The sequence below is a fragment of the Gekko japonicus genome, unplaced genomic scaffold (assembly GCF_001447785.1).
Source record: "Gekko japonicus isolate JY-2015 unplaced genomic scaffold, Gekko_japonicus_V1.1 scaffold1259, whole genome shotgun sequence".
Taxonomy (NCBI): Eukaryota; Metazoa; Chordata; class Lepidosauria; order Squamata; family Gekkonidae; genus Gekko; species Gekko japonicus.
The window spans coordinates 346,153-360,252 of record NW_015175396.1 but is presented as its reverse complement, the minus strand read 5'-3'; the positions used below and the strand labels follow the sequence as shown (position 1 = coordinate 360,252).

The 14,100-nt window shown below is 51.7% G+C and overlaps 1 protein-coding gene across 1 annotated transcript in view; it reads left to right on the top strand.

Moving 5' to 3' along the window:
* HCN4 (hyperpolarization activated cyclic nucleotide gated potassium channel 4) overlaps positions 1-14,100 on the top strand; it is a 184,403-nt gene that overhangs the window by 120,605 nt on the left and 49,698 nt on the right. Inside the window, 1 exon segment of the mRNA XM_015425678.1 lies at positions 4,199-4,360. Coding sequence (XP_015281164.1) covers positions 4,199-4,360 — 162 coding nt within the window.

Here is a 14,100-nt window from a genome sequence, read left to right as displayed (position 1 = left end):
TCACAGATTATCGCCCGTCTCCCCAAAGATATCCCTGTTCTTTCTGGAAGGGCTTAGAGCAGTAGGTTTAAAAGCCCCTCGCCTGAAGAAAAGGAAGCCCACGGAGTTCTGGTAACAGCTGCAATGAGCCACCCGGCTTAGATCTCCCTCCTTCAGTTTATATAATATTGTATCAAGCAACAGGGAATGGATTAGGGGGGCTTTTTTAGTCACATCAAACAATCCTTCATTTCTGGTTCCTCGCAAAAAAGATATAAACAAACAAGCGAAGACAGTCTTGTCCTTAAGCCGGCTGCCATGTTGATTCATTTTATTAGAGAGCTGGCGTGGTGTGGTGGTGACAGTGTCAGACTGAGATCTGGGAGACTCAGGTTCTAGAAGGAGCCGGGGCGGAGCCTGCCGAGACAAGCTTCCACCATAAGGAAAAGAACACACACGCCGGCGGGGTGCCTGGTAGGCACTCACCTCCCCATATATATACATTGTATGTGGCCCTAGTTAGGAAATGTAAAATGCTTGTAAACCGCTCAGAGCGGTATAGAAATTGAAAGAATAAATAAATAAATATGGCATTGCGTGTAGACTAGCCGGGAGATCCTAAGGTTGTCTGGCAGCCTGAAGTTCTAGTTCTTTTAGTGTTATGCAACACTAGGTGGTGGGCTAGATTTGTTTTTAGGGCAAGAGACATTTCAGAGGTGGTTTGCCATTGCCTGCCTCTGTGTCACACCCCTGGTATTCCTTGGAGGTCACCCTTCCAAATACTAGCTAGGGCTGATCTTGCTTAGCTTCAGAGATCTGATGGGATCAAGCTATCCCAGTGACCCCTGCTCTGTGCCCGGAGGAAAGCAACCTCCTGGTGATTCCCTCGCTTCCGGAACTCTGCCGTCCCCAGCCTCCGCCTCTCCAAATCTCCAGGAATTTCCCAATCCAGTGTTGGCAACCCCAGCTAAGATAAATGTCAGGGATATAATCCTGGATCGTCATCATAACCTGCCCCTGTGTCCAGGCCGAGAGATGGACAGTTCTTCTTCCATCTGATTTGGACTGTAATGGAAATCAATGATTGATTGATTGATTGATTGATTGATTGATTGATTGATTGATTGATTGATTGATTGATTGATTGATTGATTGATTGATTGATTGATTGATTGATTGATTGATTGATTGATTGATTGATTGATTGATTGATTGATTGATTGATTGATTGATTGATTGATTGATTGATTGATTGATTCCCCCCCAGGCTGCTGAACTGAAAGGAGAAGTTTGAGGTTGGTTGCAGTTCAACATTAAATTTCATTTTTATTCCTGGGCAGGGGTTGCTTCGGGGGACCGCCTCCTTCCACCTGAATGTACTAGAATCGTGGCCTCGGAAAACCTTGCTGGGTAAAGAGGTTTCCTTTCTTGACAAACAGCTCCCGGCCCGTGCCGCCTCGGCCTGTCTTTAGAGGTGGCTCTGGAGAGCGTTTGTCTCACAGATACCCTGTCGCCGGCTCGCACAAAGATTGCCAGGCAGCTGTTGGAGACCGGCTGGGATGTCTGTGTAAATAAATCAGCAACGTTTCCAATACAGCCACACGCTGGGGCGGCAGGTTCCCTTCCACCAGCATGCCGGCCTGCGAGGCGACGGCCGTTCCCGATTGCCCGCAGTGGGGAAATGCAGCTGGCATGCCAAGATGCCCGTGTCTCAAGAGGAAGCGACGGGGTCGTGCCCCGGAAGTCCCCTTCTCTCTGTTCCTTTCCCGTCTCAGTCACTAGAAGCAAAACGAGAGTTTCTCTCTTGAGATGCCCTGACATGACTAGCCCGATCCCATCAGATCTCGAAAGCTAAGCAGGGTCGGCCTTGGCTCGTATTTGGAAGGGCGACCTCCAAGGAATACCAGGGTCGTGATGCGGAGGCAGGGAATGGCAAACCGCCTCTGAAACGTCTCTTGCCTGAAAAGCAAGCCTAGCTCGCATAACGCTTAAAGAGCTAGAACTTCTGGCTGCCAGACAATCTTAGGATCTCCTGGCTATTCTACACACAATGCCATACGAATCGTCATCATCATCATCTCTTGAGATGGTAGCATAGAGCATTGGTAGGGTTGACAAACTGTAGGTGGCATCCAGTGCTCCCTCTAAGCTGTGGAGTCCTGTGAGCGAAAATTCTACCTTGTGAGCTACTGGCAGTAAAGTTGTGAGCGAGCGATTTGGCCGCTGCATAAACTAGTTTGCTCTGGAGCCCCATCCTTCCTGAGCTAAGGCAAAAATGTGCGAGCCAGAGGCTAAAAAACTGTGAGCTAGCTCACATTAACTCAGCTGAGAGGGAACACTGATGGTGAACTGAGAGCCATTGGGGTGTAGTGGTTAGGAGCGAGGACTCTAATGTGGGAGAGCCAGGTTTGATTCCCCCCTCCTCCACATGCAGCTGCTGGCGTGACCTTGGGTCAGTCACAAGTTCTCTCAGAGCTGTTCTCTCAAGACCAGTTCTCTCAGAGCTCTTGTGGGGAGGGAAGGGAAAGGAGAAGGGAAAGCCACTCTGAGACTCCTTTGGGTAGTGAAGTGCAGGGTATAAATCCTATTCTTATTCTTCCAATAGCCCAACACCACTTCCAGCATAAACCCAGAAATTATGTTGTAACGTTGGCTCTAGGATCTCCTTTAAAAAAACCTTGGTGGTTTTACCATAGAGTTGGGTTTTCTTTGAGAGGGTAGATCCTAGAGTGTCATGCCCAGGCAGTGACATCTCTTCCTGGTTGAGGCCAAAAGCAGTGGCAGAATGACTCTTCTCCCCATTTTTACCCCCCCACTGCCCTGCCAAGGTTTTTTGTGGCATAGAACTGGACAGCTGTGTGTGTGTACACTCGCACGCATACACACACCGGGCTCCAGAACTACCATTTCGGGAAAGTATTTTAACCTTTCCCTGGCTCATCTCCAAAGTTTGTCCCACTTGAATTCTTCTCCTCCTTGAATTCCCTGGCAGCAGGCAGCTCAAGTAAAATGTGCGAGGAGGTTGCGAGATTGTCTTGATGCAGCCTGCGCAAGAGAAGGGAAGCACAATCCACCATATGGGGAAACGGTGTTAATGATGGGGGAGGGGGCGTGCATGGCGAGAGGCGGAAAATTAACGATCTGTATTCATTGACCCCGGGGAATAACTCCTTTATTTCCCTTCGTTGAAGTTGAGTCATTTGTGTGATTACTAGAAAAGACAAAGGTATCGGTGGGCTTTTGGGGCAAACAGAGATGGTTTTTGGAGTTGGAGGGAACCGCTGGATTGCTGCAATAATCTTTCGAGAGGGTGGATGAATAGGGAGCAACCGCAGACAGGGATCTCTCTGTATGAAGAAAAGGAAACGATATGATAATCCTTAGCATCCATATAGCTCTTTCAGGCACTTGTTGCAATCTGTACAACAGCCCTGTTATGTAGCCCTAAATACTTATCTCCATTTGTGGGGCACTGAGGCTACAGGAAAGTGGTTTCTTGCCTAAACTAAGTGCATGAATGAAGACTTGGGATTCCCGATTCAAAGTCTGACCTCTTGGGTGTCACTCTGCACCAGCTCTGTGGGCAACTCACCGGTATTCACACCTTGGCACATGGTTGCTGTGTAAGGATGCCAGCCTCCAGGTGGGACCTGGGGATCCCCTGGAATTACAACTCCTCTCCAGACTGCAGAGATCAGTTCCCCTGGAGAAAAGGGATGCTCTGGAGGGTGGACTCCGTGGCCTTGTACCCCACTGAGGTCCCCGTCCTCCCCGGGCTCCACCCCCAAACCTCCAGGGTAGGGATGCCAGCCTCCAGGTGGGACCTGGAGATCTCCTAGAATTACAGCTCATCTCCAGACTACAGAGATCAGCTCCCCTGGAGAAACAGGGTGCTTTGGAGGGTGGACTCTGTGTCATTGGACCCCACTGAGGTCCCTTTCCTCCCCGGGCTCCACCCCCCCAAATCTCCCGGGTTTCCCAACCTGGATCTGGCCACCCTCCCCCCTTCCCACCCCCTGCCAGTGTCCAAGGGGGACATAGCAACCCTATAGCTATGGTGCGTGATGTCCAGCCACCACAGGGTGCGTATTCGATAAACTACCGGTTGTGGCGCATGGCCATTCATGGCCGCATCATGCGCACGGCCCCTCTGCTCTGCCACTCGCTTTTATCGTTTCTCGCCTTCTTGATCGTCTCTCCCCGTGTTGGCCTCCCCTAGATCTTCCACATGACCTACGACCTGGCCAGCGCCGTGGTGCGGATCGTCAACCTGATCGGCATGATGCTGCTGCTGTGCCACTGGGACGGCTGCCTCCAGTTCCTGGTGCCCATGCTCCAAGACTTCCCCGACGACTGCTGGGTCTCTCTGAACCGCATGGTGGTAAGTTTGCCCCGTCTTGCCTCCCTGCGACAGGACGGGTGCATTTTACAGATCGGCAGCTTTTCCACTCGGGCCGTCGGGTTCCTTGATCTCAAACACAACCAGGGGGGCGAGTAAAGGAAATACTTCTTTACACAATGAGTGTTTAAAATGTAGAATTCGCTGCCAGAAGATGGACCGATGGCCGTAGGTACAGACAGCTTTAAAAGGGGATCAGACGCATTCATGGCTACTAGATATGGAGATTGAAGGGAACCTCCACATTCAGAGGCAGCCGACCTCTGAATCCCAGTGCCAGGAGGCGACATCAGGCTAGTTGGGTCTGAATTAGAACCAGGGAAGCCTTCAGCCTCTGTGCCCTGTTGTAGGACTTCCAGAGGAATTGGTTGGCCTCTGTGTGAGACGGGAGGTTGGACTAGATGGACCCTCACTGGTCTGGTCCAGCAGGGCTCTTCTTAGGTTCTTAGGAAGGTCTGGGCTTCTACGCCCTGTTGTTGGACCTCCGTGTCAACTCTGCCGCCATATTGTTTATAGGCCTAGGGTTCGCCTGCCTGACCTGCGTACTAGTTGGTGCCACATTCCTTTCCCCTTGCTCCTTCCCGTGTGATCTCTGACCTTGTATTCAAGCCTGTGTAGTGTCTCCGCATTAATTAACCGTGAGACTAGCTTTGCTTCCCAGCCTCGGCTCTGTTGGGTCGTCTGTAATTCATTCCCGCCCGCAGGAAACAGGCCAATTGGCCCACAGGTGGGGGAGACCATTCGAATGCCCTATATCTCTATATGCCTGTCCTGTGCTAATTATTTAACAGTGAACATGTTCCTGCAACCATAGTACTGACAATAAAGTATAACCTTCTTGGAAGCTTGTGCTCAGTTGTTTGACTGTGGGTCCTGGCATTCCAGATGCTCTGTTTGGCCACTGTGTGAGACTGGATGGACCACTGGTCTGATCCAGCAGGGCTCTCCTTATGTTCTTAGGAAGGTCTTGCCTCTCTGTCCTGTCGTTGGACCATCTGAGAAACTGATTGGCCCCTGTGTGAGACTAGATGGACGACTGGTCTGATCCAGCAGTGCCCTTCTAATGTTCTTAAACAGAGAGTTCCCTTCTAAACCTGCCATGCAAAGACAGATCGATATAGTATAGTATTAATATTAAAGGCTATTTTATGAATACAAAACACGCCCAAAACACAAAACACCATGCACTCTGTCTATCCGTAAAATGACATTGAAGTCCTAAACGGAATCCCGAAAACGCTGGCAATTGTATCTTCACTTGTAGCTTCAAAAATTCATGGCTTCTTGTGGATGTTGATACAGTATTTATCTCCGTGGGGCTATTCAGAGACTCAAAAATGAACTCCAAAGTGTGGGAAATCTTCACAGCTGAATAATCGCCTGGGAGGGCCGGTGCACTTACACCCATTTCGAAAAGCTTTTTAAAGTTGTGAGTCACTTAAAACATCAGAATTGCTGTACGGCGGTGAAGTAGATACCTTGTAAAGCATGCCTACTCTTTAAAAAAACAAACCCAGAACCTTGAAGCGGCGCATCCATTTACAAAGTCTTGTGTCAGCCATTTCCGCTTAATTTGGCTCGCAGTGATTCCCTGATCTTAACATCGTGCTTCCCCACAAAGCAGTTCCTTCCGGGCATCATCCCAAATAGTATGAACGGAGCTCTTCCACTCTGGCCTTGGGGTTCCCTGGGTCTCTCTGATTCAGGATTCTGTGTCCAGTACCATCAGACCTAAGAGGATTGGTTTGAACGGAGGTGGTATGCGAAAACCGAGGCTGTGTTCTCCTCTAATAATTGGACCGTAAAAAAAAGTCTGTGTCTCAGTAAGAAAGCCAAGAAAGGGATTGCACAGAACACAGCCCAACACTGAGCAGAGATTTGTTGGGTGCCAACAGGAGGAGGAGGACAAAATTGGATTTATACCCCTCCCTTCACTCAGAGTCTCAGAGCGGCTTACAAACTCCTTTCCCTTCCCCTCCCCACAACAGGCACCCTGTGAGGTGGGTGGGGCTGAGAGAGCTCTTGAGAGAAACTGCTCTTTTTCAAGAACAGCTCTTGTCAGAACTATGGCTTGCCCAAGGTCATCCAGCCAGGTGCAAGTGGAGGAGTGGGGAATCAAACGCGGTTCTCCCAGCTTAGAGTTTGTGCACTTAACCACTACACCAAACTGTCTCTCTGAAGGGCCTCTACAGTTTGGTGTAGTGGTTAAGTATGCGGACTCTAATCTGGGAGAACCGGGTTTGATTCCCCACTCCTCCACTTGCACCTGCTGATGTGACCTTGGGTCAGTCACAAGCTCTGGCACAGCTGTCCTTGAAAAAGAGCAATTTGCACTCTTAGACTCCTTTGGGTAGTGAAGGGCAGGGTATAAATCCAATCTCTCTCTCTCTCTCTCTCTCTCCTCTCCTCTCCTCTCCTCTCCTCTCCTCTCTCCTCTCTCTCTCTCTCCCCCCCCCCCACCAAACTGGCCCTACAGGAGGCCTAGTTACAGTAGTTAACCTTATCTCATAATTGGCCGTTTCTCTGTTGCCCCTCTGGTTGTTCTCCAGAGACCTAGGAGGACAGCGGGCAGTGCCCTTAAGGTGCCTCAAGTTGCGAGGGCTTCCTGCTGTCTTAGCCACTCCCATTGGCATTCTTTCAGGCAGTGTTTTGCTGGTGGAAAGTGCCGTCAAGCCGCCGCCAACGTTTGGCTACTCTGTAGGGTTTTCCAGGCAAGAGATGTTCACTCTTGGAGACCACCAGAGTTGTTTCCCCGTTGCCTGCCTCCATGCAGCGCCCCCGGACATCCTTGGTGGTCTCCAGTGTTCCCGCCCCCTCTAAGCTGAGTTAGTGTGAGCCGGCGGATAGTTTTTCTAGCCTCCGGCTCACACGTTTCTGTCTCAGCTCAGGAAGGAGGGCCCCGGAGCAAACTGATTTACGCAGCAGCCACATCGCCCGCTCACACCTTGAATGCCAGTGGCTCACAGAGTAGAATTTTTGCTCGCCGGACTCCACAGCTTAGAGGGAGCATTGGTGGTCTCCCCTCCACATACTAACCAGGGCCGATCCTGTGTAGCTTCTGAGATCTGATGAAATCAGGCTAGCCTGGGCAATCCAAGCCAAGGCAAGAGGCTACCAGAAGTGGTTTGCCATTGCCTGCCTCTGCGTAGCAACCCTGGATTTTCTTGGTGGTCTCTCATCCAAATATTGATCAAGGCCGACCCTGCTTAGCTTCCGAGATCTGATGAGATCAGGCTAGCCTGGGCCATCTAAGTCAGGGTCACCACCAGTGCGAATCCTGAGCTTCAATAGCCATCCTCATTCCAGAGCTGACCAGTGTCTCTCCCAGTGCCTAGGTCAGGGGTCCCCAACCTTTGACACAGTGTGTTGGGCGCAGGCACAACACGGCCACTGCAGGTGGCGGAGCCAGCCACGAAACGGCCGCCACATCTTCCTTTCGGTCACGCAGTGAAGGTCCTTGTGTGCCGTGGTGGCAGCTACTGCCCAAACGATGCTTTTAAAAATCTGCACAGTCAATCAAATTTCTAAGGGCAATCAGAAGGCTTACCAGACAAAAGCCCCACCTGCTTCCACCGACCTTCTAAAAACACTTGGTGGGCTCCAGGGAAGAAGAGGAGCAGGAGTTGGTTGTTATACCCCGCTTTTCACTACCCGAAGGAGTCTCAGAGCAGCTAACATTCTCTTCCCCTTCCTCTCCCCACAACAGACACCCTGTGAGGTAGGTGGGGTTGAGAGAGCTCTGAGAGAACTGCTCTTGAGAGAACAGCTCTGAGAGAACTTGTGACTGACCCAAGGTCACCCAGCTGGCTTCATGTGGGGGAGTGGGTGCCACGTTGGGGACCCCTGGTCTAGGTCACTCAGCTCATTCTCAGGTCTGCTGATCTGAGTCCACAGAGGAGTCTATTTTTGAGGCTTCCTGACTGGGCTTTGGAACATTGGTTCCATCTTCCAGGTGACGGTGCGGTGCTTCTGGTCGGGCCACAGCCAGTTACTTGTGCCAGCATGTCAGCCTTTGTGTCCCCATAGCCATCAGCCCTGCACTCTTGCAGACTGATAAGGGTATGGGGCAGGGGTCATTTCGTAGAAAAAGAGGCGCAGGAGCTCATTAGCATAACTTATTTGCATAACTTATTTGCATATGCCACACCCCCTGACATCATGGGAAGTGTGTCAGAAGGCAGCACCCACTGCTCAGGCTCCACTGGACTGTTTTGGATTGCTAGCTTTGGGGGGGGGGCGTGTAGATCTGTCCTTGCAGAGGAGGGAGAGCTTGTACCTGAATGAAACTTGGTCTTAAAGTTGCCACTGGACTGTTTTGGACTGGGACTGGGGGGCCGGGGGGAGCTCTGCAACTTACCTGGCTGCTTCTTGCTCTGACTGAGGGCTGCTGGGAGCAGGGGGCGGGGCTCGTTGCATGTGCCTGCCCCCTGGGCTCTTTACTGCCAGAGGTCCGCTCCTGTGCGCTCCTGCAGGAAATGACCCCTGGTATGGGGGCTCATAGGTAAGAATACGCACACTAAGTTTGTGCAGAGGAGGGCAGTGGATATCCAACGTGATCAAATCTTCGGCGGCACAGGAGACAAGAATGGATCTAAATTTGTACCACCTAAAAAAAGAGTGGGCCAGGTCAGGGCATGATCACAGCCTAAAAATACCTCCACCATAAGCTTTGAGCGGGAGGAGGAGGAGGAGGCTGTTTGCAGCCTCTATAAATGGAAGCGCTGCGGTTTCGAAGGGGAGAAGGGCCGGCAGGCGTCTTTCGAAGAGCTCGCTAGCTGGACTCTGGGGAAGGGGGTGTTTTTTCGGTGTGCGCGTTTTGTCCAGGCAGGTCTAGCACAGGGCAGAGGAGGGGCCCGCAGCCGGGGCGTTGCCCGGGGAGAGCGGAACAGACCTGCTGAAGTCAGACTCCCAACAGGCAATGTTCCCTTTGAGCTGTGGAGTCTTGTAAGCAAAACTTCTACTTTGTGAGCTACTGGCATTAAAATTGTGAGCGAGCGACTTGGCTACTGCATAAATTCGTTGGTTCTGGAGCCCTCCTTCCTGAGCTAAGACAAAAATGTGTGAGCCAGAGGCTAATAAACTGTGAGCTAGCTCACACTAACTCAGCTTAGAGGGAACAGTGCCAACAGGTGAACTCTCTATGTTGTAGAGGGAAGGAGATGGTTTGTTCCATACGTCACCGAATCCTACTGAAACACAAAGTGGGGGACTCAACAGAGTCCTGCCAGGCTAGGGTTGCCAAGCTCCAGGTGGGGGCTGGAGATCTCACGGAATTACAACCAACCTTCTGATGACAGAGATCAGTCCCCCCGGAGAAAATGGCTGCTTTGGAGGGGGGCGTCTGTGGCATCGTACCCTGCTGAGGTCCCTCTGCTCATCGACCTCTGCCCTCCCCGGACTCCACCAAATCTCCAGGAATTTCCCAACCTGGAATTGGCAACCCTATTCCAACTGTCTTCATATAGAGCTGTAGTTGCGTTGCTTAGGGTTGCCAGCCTCCAGGTGGGGCCTGGAGAGCTCACGTTTCTACAGTTCATCTCCAGACTAGAGATCAGTTCTCCTGGGGGGAAAGGCTGCTTCGGAGGGTCGACTCTACAGCATTATACCCTCAGCTCCCCAAACTCTCCCCTCTCCGGGCTTCTCCACCCCTAAATCTCCAGGTATTTCCCAACCCAGAGCTGGCAACCCTATTTGCAAGGTAGCCATAGGCTGTTGCTTTAGCAGAAAGGGGTCAAGCTGGGCCCATAACCCCTTCCTAAATACTCCCTAAACCATATTGCTGAGGGAGTGTGAGATTCCACTGGAAATATAGAGACAAGAACCTTCCACCTGTCTAAAGAATGGTGTTGACGGCACTTGTGCGACTAGCTCAGGGTCACCACACAAGCCTCCATGGCAGAGTCAGGATTTGAACCTGGGTCTCCCAGATCTTAATCTGACACCCTAACTACGCCACCATGACAATGCCTACTATGTAATGTGAGGCGTTTCTGTTGGGCAGTTTATTTGTGTAGGAATCAGAGTTCTGGGTGAAACTGATATAAGCGGTACGAAGATTCGGGAATAAGAAATGCAGGAAGGAAAAGGATATCCCCTCCACGGGCCCTCAAGAACCTGAATATACCCTTCACAGCTATGACTCCATTTGGTTGAACGAAGTCAACTGTCAAATAAAATTGATCCATGTAATCTGCTGGAAAAGGCCTTTCCCCCTGATGTAGAAGTATACAGCCAAAGATCTCCCAGTAGGGATTCTGAAGTCCGGCCTTAGGAACTGTGCTCTCTGGGGCAATTTTCAGACAACAGGAACCGCTAATCACGTTTCTGTTGCTCCCTCTAAGCTGTGGAGTCTTGTGAGCAAAAATTCTACCTGGTGAGCTCCTGGCATTAAAGTTGTGACTGATTGATTTGGCTGCTGCATAAATCAGTTTGCTCTGGAGCCCTCCTTCCTGAGCTGAGACGAAAACCTGTGAGCTGGAGGCTAAAAAACTGTGAGCTGGCTCGCACTGACTCAGCTTAGAGGGAACACTGGTTGCCAGCTGTGGGTTGGGAAATACCTGGAGATTTGGGGTGGGTGGGGCCTGGGGAGGGGCATCAGTGTTATAACTAAATGGGTTATGACTGGGGCAACACACCTGGCAGCATCTGGAGATCTCCCGCTATTACAGCTGATCTTCAGACGACCAAGATTAGTCTCCCTGGAGAAAATGGCTGCTTTGGAGGGTGGACCCTCTGGCACTTATTCCCTGCTGAGGTTTTTCTCCTCCCCAAAACCCCACTCTCCTCAGGCTCCCCCCCCCCAAATCTCCAGGTTGGAATGCCTAATGCACTTTCCATTCTTTCGACGACAGCAACAAAAATTTCAATTTTATGTTTGTGTGGCAGCACGGTAATAAAAGGAGGAGACTTTGATTTAACTCTTTGTCTCTCTGTTCGACAGAAGCAATAAACAGACCCCCTCCCCCCGGGCGAGAGCCGTTGTGCGCCGTCACCTCCCTGATGTAGGACTATAGGATGTCTGGAATATTACTCATTGTGCCGCTAAGGATTATTCATTTCTCTGTCCTGCTCATCAGTGAACAGTCTGCCTGAATGGGATCATACTGATCAGATGCAGCAGTTCTGTTCGGCGGCAGGTGACCGGGAAGCTTTCTGTCTCTGCCCGCGCCCCAGTTCGGTGCTCTTTCCAGCATCCCCCACCTCAAGACAAATTTTGTGGGTATTAAAATACATCTCCAGGAGCTGTGGTGGCTCAAGTGGAAAAGACGCTGAACTGTGGGCTGTGGAAGGTCAGTAGTTCAGCTGTTCGAGACCCGAGTGCCGCATGACGGAGTGAGCTCCCGTCTCTAGTTCCAGCTCCTGCCAACCTAGCAGTTCGAAAGCAAGACATTGCAAGTAGATAAATAGGGACCACTTCGGTGGGAAGGTAACCGCGCTCCATGCACCTTGGCGTTTAGTCATGCCGGCCACATGACCACGGAGACGTCTTCGGACAGCGCTGGCTCTTCGGCTTTGAAACCGAGATGAGCACCGCAACCCTAGAGTCGGATTCGACTGGCTTTCGAGCAAGGGAACCTTTACGTTTACCTAAAATACGTCTCTGCTGTCAGTAGGCTTCTGAACCCTCATGAGGGCCCTGGAGATGTCCCGGAATTACAAATGTCTGAGATCCATTCCCCTGGAAGAAATGGCTTCTTCGGAGGGCGGATTTGATTGCCTCTAGAATTGCCCACCTCCAGGTACGGCCTGGAGCTCTCCCGGAATTTCAGCGGGTCTCCAGGCAACCGAGATCTGTTCCTCTAGGAAAAACAGCTTCTTTGGAGGGCGGACGGTGTGGCATCACACCCCAGAGGAGGAGTTAATTCCTGTCCCCAAACTCTGACCTTCCCCAGTTCCACCCCCAAATCCCTGGGAATTTCCCAACCCAGAGTTAACAACCCTGGCTGTCGGGCACACAGAAAGCCCCCCCAACCCCCAGTAACAGTGAGATCCTGATGGCTTCATGCTAATCTTTGAGATCCCCCTGAACTAGTTTTCCTGGGATGAAAAGCAGATCTCACACAAAGAGCCAAAGCGAAGCAAAGGGAGAGAAGTCTGTGGTGCTTCTGTTGCTACAAGCTGCTGCTGATGTAGCCCCAGGCAGGGTCATTTTGTAGAAAAAGAGGTGCAGGAGCTCATTAGCATAACTCATTAGCATAATTTATTTGCATGTGCCCCACCACCTGACATCACCGGAAGTGTGTCAAAAGGCAACACCCGCCGCTCAGGCTCCACTGGACTCTTTTGGATTGCTAGCTATTGGGGGGGGGGCGTGCAGATCTGTCCTTGCAGAGGAGGGAGAGCTTGTATCTGAATAAAACTTGGTCTTAAAGGTGCCACTGGACTGTTTTGGGCTGGGGGGGCAGGGGGAGGCTCTGCAACTTACCTGGCTGCTTTTTGCTCTGACTGCGGGCTGCTGGGAGCAGGGGGTGGGGCTTGTTGCATCTGCCCGCCTCCTGGGCTCTTTCCTGTGCGCTCCTGCAGGAAATGACCTCTGCCCCTGTGGATGGGGAAATACCTGGAGATTTGGGGGGGGGGGTGTAGAGCCTGGGGTGGGGGTTGAGAGAGAAGGAACTTCAGCAAGTGGTACCATGCCATAGAGTCTGCCCTCCAAAGCAGCCATTTTCTCCTGGGGGACTGAACTCTGTTGCCTGGAGATTAATTATAATAGCAGGGGTTCTCCAGGCCCCACCTGGAGGTGGCAACCCTAGGCCCCGGGCTTGGTCTGAAGGCAACCGTGTAATAGACTTGCTTGAAGCTGAAGAGATCCAGGTGGTAGATGAGCGGTTGGGAGCAAACATCTTTCTCTTGGCGCGGCGCTCCTAACTTGGGCGGTGTTGGAGAACTGCATCCAGTCATTCTGACTGGTTATTGCTGGAAAGGAGGGTGCTTTCGGGATGTGCCATCGCCACAAATGGGTTTCAGAGTCTTGGCTTTGTTTCAGAGCTTCGGTTCGGCTTTGAAGGGAAATGGCAAGAGGTACAAGCAAGTGGCGCTTTTGTAGGAAAAGGCTGTAAAAGCAGGACATCCCCAACCTTTCTGAGCCCGTGGGCACTTTTAGAAATTTGAAACCGGCCCACGGATGCGACCACAAAATGGCCATGTGGGGGGAAGAGCCGACCACATGCACGGAGGAAGCCCAAACGCAGGGGAGAAGAGGAGTACATTTTTAAAAATATACTGGGAAAGTGAAGTCAGAGAGAGAATAAAACACTGTCGCGGCAGCTGACGCCGAAATGTTATTTCAAGCTGCGTAGCCAATCAGATCTCAAGCTAAAGCCTTACTGGGCAGGACCCCATCTGGCCCCACCCACTTTCTCAAAACACTTGGCGGGCTCCAGGAAAGGTATTGGTGGTTGCCATGGCGGCCCCCGGGCACCACGTTGGGGACCCCTGCCGTAATGGTTTGGGGAGATGCACATACACTGGAACTCCTGCTCGGAGCCAGGCACATGGCAGCCGAGCAGAGGTACAGAGCGGGGTACGGTTCCCTTCTGTTTCTGGGGCTGCCGAGTCCCTTGTTTTCTCTCCCTCACAAACAGGCAGGGCCCAGGCCTGTTGGTCCTTTGCGCACGTGCGCGCGCGCACACACACACACAAAACGGTTGTGTCTGATTATTTTGAGAGCTTGCAGTCTAACCAGGCTCCGGGGGTGGGGGTGGGGGGCGGACTGGAGATCTCTG